Source organism: Artibeus jamaicensis, unplaced genomic scaffold, assembly GCF_021234435.1.
Source record: "Artibeus jamaicensis isolate MK-2021 breed Jamaican fruit bat unplaced genomic scaffold, CSHL_Jam_final contig_387, whole genome shotgun sequence".
NCBI classification, from domain to species: Eukaryota; Metazoa; Chordata; class Mammalia; order Chiroptera; family Phyllostomidae; genus Artibeus; species Artibeus jamaicensis.
In genome coordinates this window covers 22,604,315-22,616,976 of record NW_026521812.1, presented here as the reverse complement: position 1 = coordinate 22,616,976, position 12,662 = coordinate 22,604,315, and the positions used below count along the sequence as shown (strand labels likewise).

Here is a 12,662-nt window from a genome sequence, read left to right as displayed (position 1 = left end):
ATGCCTTTAGCTCAGTGCTGGGTCCCAGACTTTAAAAGGGATCCAGGCAAACTGGCACTCAGAGTGGCTAAACAGGCTGGCGAGAACATTTAAAACCATATCAGATGAGGAAGAGCTGAAGGGACTGGAGAAGTCTGTGAACGACACCAGTGATAGCAGCTGTGATAATAGTAAACACTTAAATACTCACTAATGTGCCTGGAACTACGCTAAGCAATTCCACATTATATTCTTTATCCTCGCAACCACCTTACGTTGAGGCATATCATTATTTACCACCCCTCATCCGTCCACATCCATCCACAGATGAGGAAACCAAAGCTTAAGTAAAAGAAACTTAGCCGAGGTCACGCAGCTGATAAGTGGTAGAGCCATGGGATTTGTTGAGTTATAGGAGATGGCTTTAAGAGGTGAATGCAACACCTTTAGATATTTGGATTTTCAGGAAGGATAAAGATTTGTTTCACGTGGCTCTGATTTAGCAGAACCAAGACCAATGGATAGAAGTTACAGGAAGATTTCCATGGAATATAAGACCATCTAGTCTCTTCTTTTTTAGTCAAGAGGAGATTTTCTTTTTGAAGACCATTGACTGAACCCAAAATTTCTGGTCTACCCTGGCCAGACTGAACAATTCTTCCTCAGTCTTCATCTTCTTGGACCTATAATCATGCCTGTTTTCACAACATGTTGCTTGGCCTACACGAGAGCATGTTTTATTTCTGTTCTTCCTTTGGACCCCATTTCCCCTTTCCACCCTGTTCCCATGAGCTTCTGACAGTCTTGTTCAGGGAGTGCAGTCTTTGAGCCAGCCCTCTGATGACCCTGATCTGTGTGTGCTGCTTTGATTGTTGACAGAGCTCTTTTTCTGATCACCACATCTCCTTTGTAGATGTTCCATTTTTCATCAGAAACTCAGTGGGGCAAAACTTAAACTTACTTTACCCATCTAACTGTTCTACACCCTAATCTCCCCATTTTTAAAAGGTTTTACTTATTTGTTTTTAGAGAAAAAAGAAGGGAGGAAGGAAGGGAGAAAGGGAGAGAAATATCAATGTGTTGGTTGCCTCTTGTGCATCCCCTACTGGGGACCTGGCTCACAACCCAGGCACGTGCCCTGACTGGGAATCAAACCAGCATCCCTTTGCAGACTGCCATTCAATCCATTCAGCCACACCAGCCAGGGCTAACATCCCCATTTTTGTTGGTAGCAACCCTACTATCCCATTCCTCCTAGTCCACCTTCTGTTTGTTCTTCTGCCTGAAATAAACCACTAGATCCTATGAACTTCTTTATAGGATCTCTTGAATTTGTTCTTTCTTCAAGAGTCCCCCTCTCACCCTCAAAGGATTAGTCCTTGTTAACTTCTCTGCAGCTCTCCTGAATACTCTTGTCACTGCACATTCTAAATCCCATCTTCACTTGCTTGTGTAAGAACCAGTGACAGCTCCTCACTGCCCATTGAATTAGGTCCATTGATTCAACCCCAGGTTTCAGGCAGCTGTTTCCAGTAGCTCCCAGCAGAACCCTTCCATTCCTGTCTTGCTGGCCCAGTGCATTTACCCTGGCCCTGAGCACCAGGCTCCACTGGCCCCTTTCTACCTTCATTCACACTACTCTCCTCTTGAGGGTAGACCTGTCATTTGCTGGTTCAGCTTGTATTCTTTTAAGGCCCACACTGTGGTTCACTTCTTCCTTTCAGCGTTTGCTTCCTTCTCAACATCCCTCTGGTTCTTGTAACCGGCTCAATTTAACATTCTAGTACTTGCGTAGAGACTCCATTGGAATTTTACATTTAAAAACTTCCTTAGTTCTTCACAGTAGATTTAAAATTCTTTTGGGCAACTCCTTGTATGTCCTGTATCGCACTGACATCCAGCACTAGGCCACTCGGACAGGTGCTTGTTGACTCATGATAAAGAAAAAAAAAATATTGGAGATTTATTAAGTTCTTCAAGTGTACCAATTACTGCACCAAACAGAGGCATTGCCCTCATTTTAAGATACGAAAACCAAGGCCAGGAGGTTAAATAACGTGCTCAAGTCCACGTAGCTGTTAAGTGTTGGACCCAGAATTTGGACCTGGGTGGGCTGGGCCCAGAGCCTGCGCTTCAGTCGTGGCGCCGTGGCGGTCGGGCACAGTACTGCGCCATCCCGGTGAATTCTAGTCCTGCGCTGTTCTTCAGGACCAGTGGAACCCAGCACTGTCAAACCTCTGTGTATGGTAAAAGAACCCTCGTTTGTTCCCCTAGGAAATGGGGGTACACAAATGTGGCGTTTAGGAAGGCAGCCTCATCAGTGGCAGTGTCCTCAGGGAGGGTAGACGAGTGACTTTGAAAGGCCATTAGCTGAAACCGATCTTGCTTGATTCCAACAGTTGTCGGGGACAATAATGAAAAGAAGGACTTGCTCCTCTCATCCTCACACTTTCTTGTTATTTCTAGGGATGATAAATATGGAAACTTCCAGCTTCACACCTGCCAAACTTTTGGCATTTTATCTTTTCAAAGGATCGATTTCCTTTATTTCTATATTATTTGAGAGCTGCTTCATTTACATCTCAGCTTTGAGAGTGTTCACAAAAAAGATCTCATCCCCATTTCTTTGCTTCATTGGCTAGGAACACCTCGCTACCAGATCTGTTTTTATATGTATAAAAATAAAGTAATTGTTTCGGAGTATTAACTAATTAGATGTTTTTTAGAAGGTTAGCTTGATCTTTTCTCTTGTAGGATAAAAAGAAGTATTAAATCAAGTGTTAAAGAAAAAGGACATATCTATGGAAAAATGATCTTTGGAGAAGATCAAAGTAAAGGTCAGCAGTAAAGGTCGAGCAAGACCGGCGCTGAGCGCCCACTGGGCACCATGCCACGGCGCAGAGGGGCGGCGGGCTGCGTGTGGATGTCCACGGGTAGCCCCGGCCACGTGTATATGCGTTCCTTATGACTTTCATAGCAAATGTCATATTTTACAAATAAAAGTTTGCTTTAAAACTTTCACTATTCTCTCAGTGTTTGTTTTTTGTTTTTTGCCTTGGAATTTTATGTAGATATTTCAAAGTAAGTACTTTTAAGTATTGGCTCTAGCTAAGGAGAAATTATATCCTTCGTGGACCATTTCTATATTGAATGTAAACTTTAAAAAAAACAGGTATATAATCCTGCTATGGGCTATCCATTACACTTTTGTTTGGTACACAAAATACTGGTCATCTCAGACTGCTTGAATGTATCTTCCATTTTTTTAACATTTAAATTATTTCTAAAAATTCAACGTTTTCAGAGAATATACATTTACTTTTCAACTGGAAACAGTACACTCTGTGATGTAGTAGGAAGTGCAGTGAACTGAAAATTATGAGACCTGGGTTCCAGATCTGACCTTGCTCTGTGACCTTGGGCACATCTGACAAATTTGAGAACTTTTTTTGGAGGGGAGGGGTCTGGAGAGAGAGAGAGAGAGAAGAGGGGAGAAGGGAGGGGAGGAGAGGAGAGGGATGGGAGAGGGAGGGGAGGGGAGGGGAGGGGAGGGGAGGGGAGGGGAGGGGAGGGGAGGGGAGGGGAGGGGAGGGGAGGATTGCTTCCAACTCATAAATACCAGGCTTTTGTGATTTAAGCACAGAGTTCTTTCTTTTTCTAACAGTGACCTCTTGTGGCATATATCCTTAATCAATTTTCTTGATTTGCAAAGTAAATTTTGGAATTATTTTTGTTGTTTCTAGTCACTATATTTCATATTGTTAAACAAATATGACTTGTTTTCAAAACACAAATCTTAGTTAAAAATTAGACGTTGATTAAAATAGGATATAGATTACCAAACTCCGCTCTATAAACAGTACTCTGTGGTTTCTTTGGAAACTGTATATAGCCAACTCTTAACACTCACAGAAAGAGAAACACGTTGGTTTTTGTGCTGAGTGCTGTGTGTATTCCTCTTCCTCCTAGGGACCAGGCGAGGAGGCATTCAAGGGCCCCATTGTGCCCAAACAGCTCGGACCTGAGCAGGCTGGACACTAAGGCAGGTGAGGTGCTTGTGTTCTCAGAGGTCACCATCATGCCTTCACCTTCAGCATCTCTGTTCATAGAAAAAACATTTGCACTGAAAATATCTGATGTCGGCTCACTGTTTGAGAACTCCAGGCAATTTGTCGAATTTGGTCACATGCCAACATTTACTTTTATAACTTTTTATTATCTTCACAATGGTCTTACTGTTCTTACCATTATCCCAGCTCAAATATCTGTAGATAACAATCTTAATGAAATTATTTTGTGATAGTGTTTGGAAAGTTTCAAAACTTGACTTCAACATGGTTACTGAGTTCAAAACTTTAGTTTAAAATAATTACTCACTTACATGAAACTATATTGACCGTATGATAACAGCCCTCTAGGTGTTTAAACTAATTGAAAAAATATTTAATACTATATATCACAGACTAGAAATGATACAAAATGTATCATGCCATGGAATATAGCAATTATAAAAATGAACTTAGCTATATTTATAGTACTGAATGGAATGAGTATAAACATAACCTTACATGAAAATTAAGTTGCAAAAATAATATATGGTTTTATGGATCCAGATTTATGTTGTAAACATGTAAAGTCAAGCATGATAAAAATAAAAATAAGCACCTGATTTAGAATGGTAGCAACTGTTGGAGGGAGAGGGAGGAGGGGACAGGTGGGGGACAGGTGATTTGTATCACCCAACAGGCACCAAGTGTATCTGTAACGTTTCAGTTCTTTAAAACAAGGAGAATGAAAATAGAGTTAATATTTGACCAAAGTAGTTTTGGATATACAGGTGTTTGTTATATTCTTTGTACTGTTATTGCAGAGATGAAATTTAACAAAACCAAACTAATATTAGGTTCAAAAAATATTTTATTATCTTCAACACTAATTTCTTAGAGATAAAATGACTTCTGTGGCCAATGAGAAATCCTGGGTGGACTGGTTTCCGTATCAGCACTGTTGCTGAGCGTTGTACATCTACTTGCTAAAAACAGCAGCCAATAAACATTGTGTCAAGTTTTTGTGTCCAGAGCACAAAGCTGTGGTTAAGAACTATAACCACTGAGACAGCAAAATCTTAAAAAACATGCTGAAATTTCTGCTTGACTTACCCAATTTCCTGTTGAATCATAATTTTTATATTTAGCAAACCTAGATAAAAGTGCTTTCTATAATGCTAGGTGGTTGCCTAAAACTGAGACAAACTTTATTTTTTGTGGCTCCTAAAAAGTAATTGTAGGATTCCAGGCTTCAGTTTCTTGAATAGAAACTGACTTCGTGTAGTACGTAACATGGGATTTGTGTGGAGAGCAGAGTTGGAGGAGGCGTGTGAGGGCGGAGATGGGGAGAGGCTGGGGCTGGAGACCCCACCACGCAGGGGTGCCTAGGAGAGAGTTGAAAGCAAACCCTTATGCTGTCGTGTCTGGCTAACTTCTGTTCTGAGAAGAACCAAATCTTAGAAACATTCAGAAGGGCCTGTGAGGGACTTTCCTTTCTGAAGGTTAAATAAACTGTTCTGTGATTTCTGGCTCAGCCTGTAAATTAACTCTTCCTGGGGTGAGCATGTTCCCAATTCTGTTTGCCCCGAGCGAAGAGTCGATAACCCTGTTTTCTCACAGCGCTGTTCTGTTGAGGAGTATATGGCATAGAAGGTAAAAGGGCTGATTTGAATTTACTGGACTTCAAATTTGTATTTCTAGTAAATTTAAGTACATCATAAATATTTGTTAAATTATTTTTATGACATTGTCTTTTGGCTTTTCCTTTGATATAGGTTGGTTTTATTTATATACTTTGGACTTTGAAGATGTCACATACCTGAGAATATGAACAACTATGTTTTTTATACTGTTTGATTATTCATGCTTACTTTTAGATCCATATTTGCAATTTATCAAAGTTAGTGCAGACTCATAAAAGTAATGATCCAAAAGACTGCAGTGGTGGTCTGCAATCCTTTATCTGACATTCCAAAATACCAAAAGCTCTGAAAGCTGAACTCTTTTTCAAACTCATTCAGTGACAATGCCTGACCTGTACCAATCTGAGGCCAATGTAGTCTTTGACTCACTAGTGTGAATATTGACATGTTTTGCTACAGGGGCCTGCTCCAAGGACCCTACTTGGCATGGTATGTAATATGCAGTATATGCACCCTATTGCCTTATGAAAATTAAAAATGTTCTGAATTCCAAACCACATCTGGACCCAAAGGCTTTGGATAAGGGATTGTCCAAAGATCTGGACTGATTTTGTCCAGTTCAACTCTGTGATTTATGGTGAATTCTTGCTTATGGGTTAGACAGACTATGTGAAACCTTGCAATTAAAACAGCACCTATACTGTTTAGTTACAGCTTTTTTGACAATGCCTTTTGTCTACTTTGCTTCTCTAGTGCTCTTCCTGCCTAGTGTACACCAGCCCCTCCTGGTATTAGGAAGGTTTAATAAAAGGCAAGCCTAAGCCTGCTGCAATGGGAGTGGCTGTTTGCAGCAGGGAGTGCACCAGGGGAGGCCTGTGTGCTGGGTGGTAACTGCTTCTCCACGTCATTCCTGCATGCTCGGAAAGTTTAGTATGCATTGTGTATTTTCTGTTCAACAGTAATACACGTGTATTAGAAGTTTTGGAAAATACAAAAAAGCACAGAAAAGAAATTGAGATAACCCATAATCTCAATACTTGAGATGACCATTGCCATCTCATTTTACAGAGGAAAAAAGCGAAACAACCCACCCAAAGTCAACCAGCTACTGGGTGGCAGAGCTGGGACTCAAGCCCAGATGGTGACTGTGCACCTGTGCTCTTCACAGGCCTCCCTGCCCTTTTTCTGGGTAAAATAACCTAAATGTATACAGGCCACACACCCTTTCAGTGCTCTCTCTTTCCCTCTCTGGGGAACCCTCTGATTGTCCCTATGATTTGTAACTCATCACGTGACATTTTAAGGAGCCAGGCACCCGCTGTGTGGTCACTTAATTGGTATCAGGTCCACCCTATTCCTGATCCAGTACAGACTGGGTGCCACTTCTGAGAAGGGAGCTGAGACTGTGCCTCCAGCACCACCCCCAAGGGCCACACACTCAACCCAAGGGCTGTCTCCAGCTAGACTGTGTATTGGATCTTGAGATATTTCCCATGTGAGATGTAATCATGATTTACAGCTTCTAATATGATTTACATTTCCCTTCAAAGTTACCTTTTAGTTTGCTGATTTGCTGCAGGGCAGAACAGCATAGAGGTCAAGTGTAAAAACTATGGAGCTACTTGACCTTGGGCAGGTAACTTAATACTTTCATTACCTGGAAAATGGGGACAGTTTGGAGACCTCACAAAACCTGAAGACAGGCCTGCTGCATCTGAAGTCCACGGTGACTGATAGCTGTCACTTCTCTACAGCCACATTCCCTGGGGAGACGTGCCCCTGAGAATTTGGCATATCATATGCCTGATACTCTTCAGACAGTGATGGCCTGTTTGTTTTTTAGTCAAGGAAAGAAATTCCTATTTATTGAGTGTTATTAGATGCTGGGCACTGGGGTCGGAGATTATTCATATAACCCTGAAAGCAAATATTCTGGTCTCTGTTTTGCTGACGAAGCTCAGAAAGAGTGAGAAATCAGCCCTCGGTCACCAATGCGTTAATACTGAGTTGGAATCTGAGTGAGATTTGTCAGCACCCAAAGCCTAGGTTTGTCCCACTATCTGCTACAAAATCAGTCCCCGGTGATGTGGACACTTTATTCCATGTAGGACAGAAAATCCCTGCAGGCCTCCCTTTCAGAAAACTTTTCATTCAACATGCTCAAGATTTTTATTCTTTACATATCTATGGTTTTCTATTTATTCTATATTATAGAGGGATACATTTAAGTAAAAATAACTCAAAACCATTTGCCTTATTGATGATAATTTCAACATTTACAAAGCTGAAGCTTTTACAAAGTCTCCCAATCAGAGTTTTAAGTTCTGATGTCTTTACATTATCTTATATGAGTTTAATTTGGGGTGATTTGATCAGAAGACATATAGTCCTAATTAGTGTTGGTTGAGCTTGGGAGCCAAGTATAATTTAATTCTAGAGTTTATTAGTTTTAGTGATAAATAGCAAAGACTTTTGATGGTGCTCCAGTCATAGCTCTTGTTTCAATGCTCTTTCTCCTGCTCTGGGTTTCTTTTGCAGTTTCAAAAGCTGACTCGCAAGAAAAGGATATGGAAATGGAAGTAGACGATGTCTTTTGGAATACAAGGATAGTGCCAATTTTGCATAAATTAGGAAAAGGTAATAGAAATCAGTTTTTGTTTTAAATCAAAACTATCTGTGGTTATTTATATGTCCCCTTGTCCTGGTATTTTTAGTATACTTCGACTATCCCTTCTGTGAACATGTTCAAAAACAGCTGAAGTCATCTACTTATTTACCCAGGATTGTGTGTATTAAATATTACATGTAAACCTAATTTTTTTAAAGATTTTTTTAGAAATTTATTTATCTTTAGAGGAGAAGGGAAGGGGAGAGGGAGAGAAATATCAGTGTATGGTTGCCTCTAGTGCATCCCTTGCTGGGAACCGGCCTGCAACCCAGGCATGTGCCCTGACTGGGAATTAAACCACAATCCTTTGGTTCACAGGCCTGTGCTCAATCCACTGAGCTACACCAGCCAGGGCTGTAAACCTAATTTTTAGTGAGTAAAATTATACCTTACATGCAGCAAGAGAACCTAGTTCTAAAATTCCCCTTGGCATATACGTGAACTATCACCCATTCTGCCTGAGGAAATGCTCATTTGAACTCTTTAGAGTGGCAGTTAAGCAAGAAAGTGAAAGATTAAAACTTTTCAGGTCTTTGAAAGTCTGGCTAAGTCTCATAGATTGGCATCCCCAGCAGGCGTGCCCTTGGTTTTCTAGATCCAAACGTACATGTCCTACTCTCCTTAGGTCAAGCACACCCATTAGAGAAGCCACTCAAAGCAGGAAGTGCCTTGGCACTCTGGGGTGCCCAGCAGGGGAGGCCCGCGATCAGCAGGTCTCTGCAAGAGTGACCTGTGGGAATCTTGTCAGAATGTCCCCCCGCCCCCTTCTCCCTCTTTGCCGCTGCTGGGGAGCCCGTTTCTGAAGTTGGAACAGACTCTGGGGAAGCCGCAGTGATGGCCCAAGGGCTGAGCTCAGCACCTACCACTTAGTGCCCAACAGGCCTTCATTGGGAATCGTGGCTTGAGTGTCTCTTGGATAAGCAAAGTAGCATGGTAGCCACAGGAAGGAACCCTGGGAGAAGCAGGGTAAATGAGTGCCCCCCAACAGCCAAGCCGAACAGGAAAGTCATGCAGAAGACCTACTTCCTAAAAGGTTCCAATGACCTTGGCTCCCTGTAGGCACCTGGTTGTGTTCATGGCGAACGTGGGAGCCCTGGACAGATGGCCTCGGGGAATCAGCCAATCTGTGCTCTGTAGGGCTCTCGCCTGCCAGGTGAGCAGTGAGCAAAACTAGATCGTTACCACAGTCTCCTGCAGCTCAGATCCCTGAGGGTGAGAATGTGATGACTTTGTCCCATCTGGAGGTACTCATTGTCAGCCTCTTGTTAGTGGGCCGAGTCAACGGCAGCCCTTGTTTTAGGAGACGTGTGCAAAGACTGGTGAGGAGAGTAGTCAGTGTGGGTAAGAGTTTGAAAGAAAGCGTGCTAGGAAGAACGCAGCAGCAGGCACAACGGCCGCTGTGCAGAGGCCCATCGTGGAGCAAGTCTTCAGCCTGAAGGATTTCAAGATGGGTCCGAGGGCTCTGCCACCACGGACGCCAACAGGCCAACAGGAGCGTGGGGCTGGAAACGTGGACAAATCTCCCTCCTCAGAAGGAATGTGGGCAACTTTAAGTACAGCAAAAGGAGGCAAGTCTGGGTTACCTGACCCTTCGAGATTCTTTTTTTTCTTTAACTTTTTATTTTGATGTAATTTTAGGCCTTGAGAAAAGTTGCAAGAATACTACAAAGAAATCTTGTATGTTCTTCCCCCAGCTTTCCAGATATTAATATTTTACTACATTTGCTTCATCATTCTCTCCCTCCCCTCCTTGCACTTTTTCCCTGCATTGCACCCCTCAACACACATGCCCGTTGTTCTTTTCCTTTTTTAAAACCCTTTGAGAACAAGTTGTCCACATGATATCCCACAGCCCTAACTAAGTACTGGGGTGTGTATTTCTAGAAACAAGGGCATTCTGTTACCTACCTGGAAATTACCATACAGGACTATGTGAATCCAATCCAGATTTTTGCCACTTATCCTAATAATTTCCCTTATAGAGGAAAAAAAAATCCTAGATCACAAGTTCCAATTATTTGTCACGTCTCTTTCATGATCTTGACACATTTGAGGAGTTTATAGGCCACCTTGCAAATTGGGTCTGTCTGATACTTTCCCACAGTTACTGATAGATGGAGGTTGGACACCTGAGGCAGGTGCATGGAATGAGCAGTGCTGTGCCCCAGCGCCTCCCCCCAGGAGGCGTGCGAAGCTGACTTGGTCTGTGATTGATTGTGATGTGAACTTGGGTCACTTGAGGAAGGTGGTGTCTGCCAGGTTTTTCCACTGTAAAATCACTATTCCCCCCCCCCCCTCTAATTAATCAGTATCTTACGGGGGAATGTTTGAGATGATGTTGTTTTTACTACTCATCAACTTTCCCCCACTGGCTTTAGCCCCTTGACAGCCTTGTTAGCTCTTGGGTTCAAGTTGTCTCTGAGGCTATATGGTATTTGTAATGAACTGAATAGTGTGAAGTGTTAATCTGATCAATAGTTTAACACTTGGTCCTTGAGCCTTCCTTTTAAATTTCTTTTAAGCTAACACAGAGACTCTTGGGTAGAGCCCACCAGGCTGAAGATTTGGTGAAGGGAAGTATTAGGAAAATGGGTTGAAGTCTACACCCACTGCCAGAAAGTGGCCTGGCCTCCGGTTCTTGAAGAAACTGCCAGTCACAGAAGAATAAAACAACAAAAATGTTTTTTTTACAATAGCTCAGGTTTTTCCCTTTATTTAAAGTTAGTCCAAGTCATTTCCCATCAATTCATTTATTTCAGTGCATAACTGAAAGGCATGGAAGGTTACTTACCCATTGAGGTTGAAAACTTTTTCTTAGATGTTATTGTTGAAAAGAGCTAAAAATGGCCTGAGTCATTTCCTTCTGCAGGCACACACTTCCTCTATGTGGGCTTTTAAGAGCACATTATGGTATTTATTTAAGATTGGTTTCCTACTTTTAAATTTCGTGATGGAATCTATCAAAGATAATATTTTTCAACCGAAGGCCTTAGACCTTGGATTCTTATATTTCTCCTCCCATTTCATGTCTGCTGCTTTTCTTCCTTGTGTGCCTATTGGAATGGCTGCCACTTAAAAAAAATTGCTTTCCTCAGAATTGTAACAGAAGTCCTCTTTTTTATTCTCCTCTTTTCTAATAACCCACCTCTCAGTCATGATTGGTGTGGTGCCATTTTGAGATTTTGTTCCGTGTGAGCCCTCTGTTCTCAAATGATGAGCATTCTTCTCAGACAAGTATTGATCATGGATTCAATCAACAATGTATTAGAAAACAGAAACGCATTAGTCTGTGTTGCAGGTTGTCGGTGCAGCCCTGTCACTGCACCACACACAATGGATGCAAACGTGTGTCAGACAGGATTCCCGCTCATGAAGCATGACATGTGTTTGAGGGCCCTTGGCACGCAGCACAACATACATGTACACACATGTGAGAAGTAATAGTACAAAATGACATTTGTTGTATGTGGACTAGTGCGCCTTTTCTGGATGAGCCAGGACCTCGAGAGAGCCTCAAAGGACCCAAATCAGTAGGAACGAGGAGAAGAACATTCTAGACCAGTAGAACTGTGCCCCAAAGGGCTGACGACGGAGGGCCAAGCAGTCTGCTTCCATGAGCCCGAACAGAGCCCTGGCTGAGGTGGGGGGCTTTCAGAATAAAGGAGACCAGCGGAAATAGGTACAGTTCCATTCTAAATGCTCCTGAAAAGGCCATGTGTGCTTGATAAGCTGACTGATTAGTAGTAAGTAAGTCAACTTGGTAGGAGATGGATCGGCAAAGTTAAAAAGAAAGCAGGTTAATAAAAATGATAAGAAAAGAGGAAAACATAGTTCAGGAATTTGAAGATGTCCAGGGAAATAATTATGGGTTTTTACTTACACTGTCCGTGTTTGACACACTTGAGAACTTGACCTTAATTAGTAAGTGCTGCCTCCCTCTCTTTGCCCTGACAGAGGAAAACACTGAAATGATGTGCGCTGCTTGCACACAACTGCATCATGCTTTACAGGAAGGACACATGCTTGGAAATAAATTCAAGGGAAGAAGTGTTCTCCTGAAGACTCTGTATAGACTAGTCGATGCTGGTTCAGACCCACTCAGCCTTAAACTGGCAAAAATTATTCTAGCGGTAAGTTCTTCTTTCCTCTGGTCTAGTAGATGGTAACACATAAGAGTTTTGTTTAACGTTTTATTTTTAAATATTACAAAGATGATCAGAAATGCAGTATACTTGTTTAGAATCTTAAAAAAAAATAAGGTATTAAACTGATATCCCAGAATTTGACTAGAGTGTAATATCTAAGGGACTAAGGCTGGGGACACAG

General features: G+C 42.0%; 1 protein-coding gene across 1 annotated transcript in view; it reads left to right on the top strand.

Moving 5' to 3' along the window:
• ARMC2 (armadillo repeat containing 2) overlaps positions 1 to 12,662 on the top strand; it is a 99,854-nt gene that overhangs the window by 30,619 nt on the left and 56,573 nt on the right. The window contains exons 7-9 of the mRNA XM_053664729.1: positions 3,949 to 4,025; positions 8,207 to 8,305; positions 12,291 to 12,466. Coding sequence (XP_053520704.1) covers positions 3,949 to 4,025; positions 8,207 to 8,305; positions 12,291 to 12,466 — 352 coding nt within the window. The remainder of the gene's footprint in view (positions 1 to 3,948; positions 4,026 to 8,206; positions 8,306 to 12,290; positions 12,467 to 12,662) is intronic.